A 5,674-nucleotide genomic window follows, 5' to 3' on the forward strand; every position below is an offset into this window, starting at 1 on the left:
CATCAACAACAACAACACCACACATTGCTGACGATAATCATTGACCCAATTCTTGTGTAGCTTTCTACAGTTTTCTGTGTCTGTAAAAATAGATGGCCATGGCCTCATTAGAACTGCAGTCTGTTGTGTCCATCTGCAAATGTGCCCAAGTGCTATCTAAGTATGCACTCTACTCGCATGAAGATGAAGATGAACTAAGAGACAATCAATTAATTTCATAAGGAATGCACGGTCAAATGTCATTATCAGAAAATAGAAAGCGTTGCCGACTTTTTTGATATATGTGCACACTCTTAGTCATCCCATCTAAAAAGTTAATAAGCGTATCTATCAAAGAGCTTACACATTTAGTTTGGTGTGTGCCGATGACCCGAGCATGTTCATCCGCATCCGAATTACCGTTGCTCGGCTTTGTTGTCAATAAATTTAACTGCCAACGCAGATTAGAGTACATTATGGCCATCCCAAAGCACACACACACACACACACACTCTTATATAGTTGGTAAAATATACTGTTAGAATAAGAAACAAGTTCTACAGCCAAGTGAGTTGTATTTTTAGAATAAATACTCTTAGTTAATAGGCAGTGACCAGCCGTTGCGCTTCAGGTCCTCAGCTAATTAGAAATATGTTTGTAAGGCAAAGTAGCCAACTGAGCAAAAAGAACCAAGAACCAAGAACGCGAAAAAAATCCGACTTATAAATGGTTTTAACATGCTTAATAAACACAACTTAATAAGCAGTCAAACTAACAATTAACTCAGGTAGATTCTCAGGTAGACTCTTTCGACTCCCGGTATAACATTTTCACTTTTTAATACGTAATAGAAGTAGGAAAAAGAAGAACTTAGCTAATACCCTAAGAAATTTCTTGTTAAGTGGTAAGTCATTTATTTTAAAATTGGAAAATGTTTTTCCTTTTTAACTAACGAATTAAAAGGCAAATAACTGCATTTCATTTGGAGCTGCAGAAGTAAGATCGAATAATATCAGAGATTTCTTTATACTTTCGTTTACATAGATTGACCCAGATTCAACCTCACTTGCTGTATGATCAATCATTACGTTTCAATGCTTCTCATTTGAATAAAGGCATAGTTTCTTGTTTCTATTGTAAATTATAATAATATGTATGAAATAAGATATTCTTTACAAAAATTTCTATAGTTTCACATTTTTCACTTGTTATTGGGGTCGTGATTCATTTTGGGGGGGATGGGAATCACCTGTGTCTTAATTGGGCGTTAGACTTTTTATTAGAGACTACCTACAATTTGGTGGACTGATCACACACTTTCTGTCTATAATTAAGTCGTCACACTTTCTAAGTAACTTTTGGGTATTGAATAAAACGTTACCGCATCCAGAAAAAAACTAAAGTATATATAAGCAAGTACGTAAAAAAATCATTTAACTTTGGTTTCGAAGAAACAAGAGATAGCTGGAGAAACGAAGAGAGAAAGAAAGAGATTGCATATTATATATCTCAAATTTGAGAGTTCATGACCTTTTCAAGCACAACCATCAAGCATAAACGATGCCCATTAACTTGGCAGCCAGCGAACCAGAACAAAGCCCATGCCCTAGTCCATCTTTACCTTTACCCATGTCCATGCCCATGCCCATGCCCAACCCCATGCGCATCGGGGGCCCAGAGCTAGAGTAAGGCTGCTCCCCCTGGAACAATTGGCAGAATAGAGCACTCCGGTGTATAGGTGTATAGTGCACGAGGTCATCGACGTGAGCTGCTGATATGAACTTTGAAGTCCGATTCTCAAGTCCATGGCAATTCGCTTGGCCACAGCCCAAAAACTGTCTAACCGGTGATCATTTTGCCTTTCTGTTGGGATTTCATAATATGCGTTACGCCTCTTGGCAAACAAATTAATTTGCCCAAAGATTGAGACAGTATGAGCCGTGACTGACATCAGAATATGAAGCGTTTTATAAATAAGTGTTATGGTTTCTCATGTTGCCAATTTGTCGAAATCGTTATGACTTTCACGAAAAAGGACAGAGCAAAGAGAGTGGCTAGGAGTGATCTAGGATAATGAAGTAATTTTCATGCATTAATGTAATTCGTTTGTTGATTTAGTTTTAGTTTGATTTAATAATAGACTCGAATTCCCAATCAATTGGTTCTTGTGGCATTTACAGCTCCCAGTGGAATTGTAGATAATGGCACAGAGCAACAATTTGTGGCGACACTTGGTCCTTGCCCTTGTGTTATACAGCATTGCAACAGCAGCAGCACAGGGACACGACCATCCGCGTGTGCGCAGATTGGCAACAAATGCAACATCAGCAACTGTGGCACCCAACTCTGAAGAGCAACAGACTGAAACGCCACTAGCCACAGACGCAACGCCTCTTGAAGAAACCACTCTGTTGCCACAGCAAGAGGCACAGCAAACACAAACTCAGCCCGAGCCCAAAACTAAGGTCGGGGCAACTGACATTGATCCTGTTGTTACGGTTGAAAACCGTAATTCAGCTTTTGATCTATCGGCCGCCTCAGAAATCGAATCAAAGGAAGGCAATGTCTCGTCTGGCTCCGAGGAGGAGGGCATCTATTATGACAATGCCCCCATCGATTGTAGTCCCGAAATGGTTGGCTTTGAGATTGTTACTGGGTAAGTTCAATTGGTTCTCTAAATGTGTTTGTGTGTGTGTGTGTGTGATCCTCATTATCTACATATCTAGATACGTATTCTCGGCACCTGGAAAACTGATGGACTCATTGCCAGGCACCTTAATGTTGACCGATTGTCTAGCCACGTGCCAGAAGAACAAAACTTGCCAGTCCGTTAACTATGAGACGGGTCTCTGTGTGCTATTCTCAGCCCATGCCGACCAGTTGCCAGGTCAGTTCAGACAGAGAGACAGACAGAGACGCCACTGATTCATTTAACAAATTAAGCCATTTTAATTAATTGCAATTATGCTTTGGTCTCTGGTTCATGTCTTCCACAGGAGCTCTGACCAAGTCACAATTTCCCGTGTTTACAATTTATGCGCAAAAATCGTGTCTGTCGGTGAAGCCTTGCTCTCGCGCCTGGTATGTGGATCGTGTACAAAACTATAAGCTCAAGACGGAAGTTAAGCGCACCGTGTCGGTGTCTTCACGGCGTGAGTGCTTTGAACTTTGCCTAAGCGAAACTGAGTTCACATGCAGGTAAGTTGGCCAGCCCAACATTCAGCCAATTCCCCCAGCTAACCAACTGACAACGAACGACAGCAAAAGGAGTTACTAACTAATAATAATAAAGTATCTAGCATAGTTCAACGATTGCACAACCACCCACAAATTGCTGCACTTGTAGGTCAATCAGAAGCAGTTAATCAACGCACAGTCATTTATAGTTGTTGTTTAACCCGTTATCCAAACGATTCGGCCAAGTCGCCCAAGTTGGGCTGAACTTTCGAAAGCACTGTGAACTAACAAGAAATTAATATTATTAATTTTGTAAAGAGATGTTCGGGAGATTACCACAGATAGAAGCTAAACGTCGTTGAACTCTATCGAGCGTTTTGTTTTGTATATTATTTTTGGTTAGATCGGCCAATTATGAACGAGCCAGCGGATCCTGTGAACTAAGCGAAATGGATCGTCTGACTCTGGCAGGTAGCAATGCTTTCCAGACCATGGATGGCAGCGATTACCTTGAGAACCATTGCATTGAGGAGCCCAATAAATTGTGTGAATTCAAACGCCTGCCTGGCCGTATCTTAAAGACTGTAGACTCTGTGTACCAGGAGGTCAGCAGCGTAGATGAATGCCGGGAATTGTGCCTCAACTCGCCATACAGGTGAGGATTGGCCCCCTTCCTTTCGTTAGCCTTTACGTTACAGGTGTATTTTTCTACAGGTGCCACTCGTACGATTACAATGACACGGGCGATATGGTCTGTCGTCTCTCACATCACAGCCGTGCCACATTGGCCGATGTGCAGGATCCTTTCCTTGAGGTGCCCGAGGCTTCAACCTATGAATTGTCCTCGTGCTATAATGTGACCATTGAGTGCGGTGGCGGTGATATGTTGGCCCGCATACGTACCTCGAAACTTTTCAATGGCAAGGTTTATGCCAAGGGTGCACCCAAGTCCTGTGCAGTCGATGTGAAGAGTGCCCTGGACTTTGAGTTGCGCATGAGCTATCACGACTTGGAGTGCAATGTGCGCCAGAGCAGTGCCGGACGCTATGTCAATGATATTATCATTCAGCATCATGATATGATAGTCACCTCTTCGGATTTGGGTCTGGCCTTGGCCTGTCAATACGATCTGACCAACAAGTCGGTGACCAATGGCGTGGACTTGGATGTGCGCGGTGATATCACGCCTGCCCTGTCGGAAGAAGTTATTGTCGACTCACCCAATGTCATTATGCGCATCACCTCTCGGGATGGCAGCGATATGATGCGCTCTGCTGAGGTCGGTGATCCTTTGGCCCTGAAGTTCGAAATTGTCGATGAGCAGAGTCCCTATGAGATTTTCATACGCGAACTTGTGGCCATGGATGGTGTGGATAATTCGGAAATCACTTTGATCGACTCCAATGGCTGTCCCACCGATCACTTCATCATGGGTCCCGTCTACAAGGGCTCGTTGTCGGGTAAAGTGTTGCTTTCCAATTTCGATGCATTCAAATTCCCCTCGAGCGAGGTGGTGCAATTCCGTGCCCTGGTGACACCTTGCATGCCCAGCTGCGAGCCCGTTCAATGCGACCAGGAAGATACAAGCGGTGAATTCCGTTCCTTGTTGTCCTACGGACGCAGACGTCGTTCCATCAATGAAACAGGTAAGGCCACTCAAAAACACAAAATATAAACAAAGTAAAACATCTCTTTATCTATTCTTAAGCTATTCGCACACGCCGAGCTGTGGAAATGCCATCTAAGACATCTCCTGGCGATATGTTGCTAGTGCAATCCATTCAGATTACCGATAAGTTCGGTTTCGAACAACAAAAACAACAAAGCCGGCAGAACTATGAGGCTAATGAAACGACATTTATCACCGGGGAGGGGGCCCATGGTTTCTGTGTGAATGCCATTGGTGAGTAGAAGTAACTGGAAGGGTGAAAGCTTTCGAAATTGATTTAACTAAAACCATTATCTGTGACTCTTGCAGGTCTCATTACAGCCGCCACGATTTTCTTGCTTACCCAGTTGGCCGTTATTGCCATTTGGACATATTGCTACCAACGCCGCCAGAAACTACAATCTTACCAGCATTCGTACTAGAATAGAAAATAGATGAGCGAAATTAGAACAGTTTAACAATTCTCTCCTCCACAAGATTGGCAAGACAAGCTTTGGAATCTTCGAAAGGTGCAATTAACCATTACGCAATATAAGTGCTTCCCACTCCCCCACTCATAACCCCACACCCCCCATCCGCATCCATCGCCCTGACATTTCAATCGTTATTTGTCTTATCTAGTCAGTGCACGATTTTATAGAGAAAGAATAATGGAAATTTCGACTGACGATGGATGGCAGCCATTGCGTAATGGAAATGTCTTTTAATGTATTAAGTTTATTTTTTGTATTTGGCATTCCATGTCCCTACTTATAAAAGCAGTTTGACATCAAAATGTGTGTATTGAACTACTTTTGTGACTTTGGACTAATGGAATTGTTGTTAGTTTGTAGACAATTAACCATGATA

General features: G+C 42.7%; 1 protein-coding gene across 1 annotated transcript; it reads left to right on the top strand.

Annotated features, from left to right (window-relative positions):
- Positions 1-1,539: 1,539 nt before the first annotated feature.
- Positions 1,540-5,392, top strand: LOC137583920 (uncharacterized). The gene is made up of 8 exons (XM_068299108.1): positions 1,540-1,664; positions 2,237-2,635; positions 2,706-2,866; positions 2,976-3,177; positions 3,560-3,811; positions 3,871-4,802; positions 4,865-5,059; positions 5,135-5,392. The coding sequence occupies exons 1-8, from the start codon at positions 1,540-1,542 to the stop codon at positions 5,245-5,247; spliced, it is 2,379 nt and encodes a 792-aa protein (XP_068155209.1). The 3' UTR covers positions 5,248-5,392.
- The last annotated feature ends 282 nt before the right edge of the window (positions 5,393-5,674 follow it).

This window comes from Drosophila tropicalis, unplaced genomic scaffold (genome assembly GCF_018151085.1).
Source record: "Drosophila tropicalis isolate 14030-0801.00 unplaced genomic scaffold, ASM1815108v1 contig_878, whole genome shotgun sequence".
Lineage (NCBI taxonomy): Eukaryota > Metazoa > Arthropoda > Insecta > Diptera > Drosophilidae > Drosophila > Drosophila tropicalis.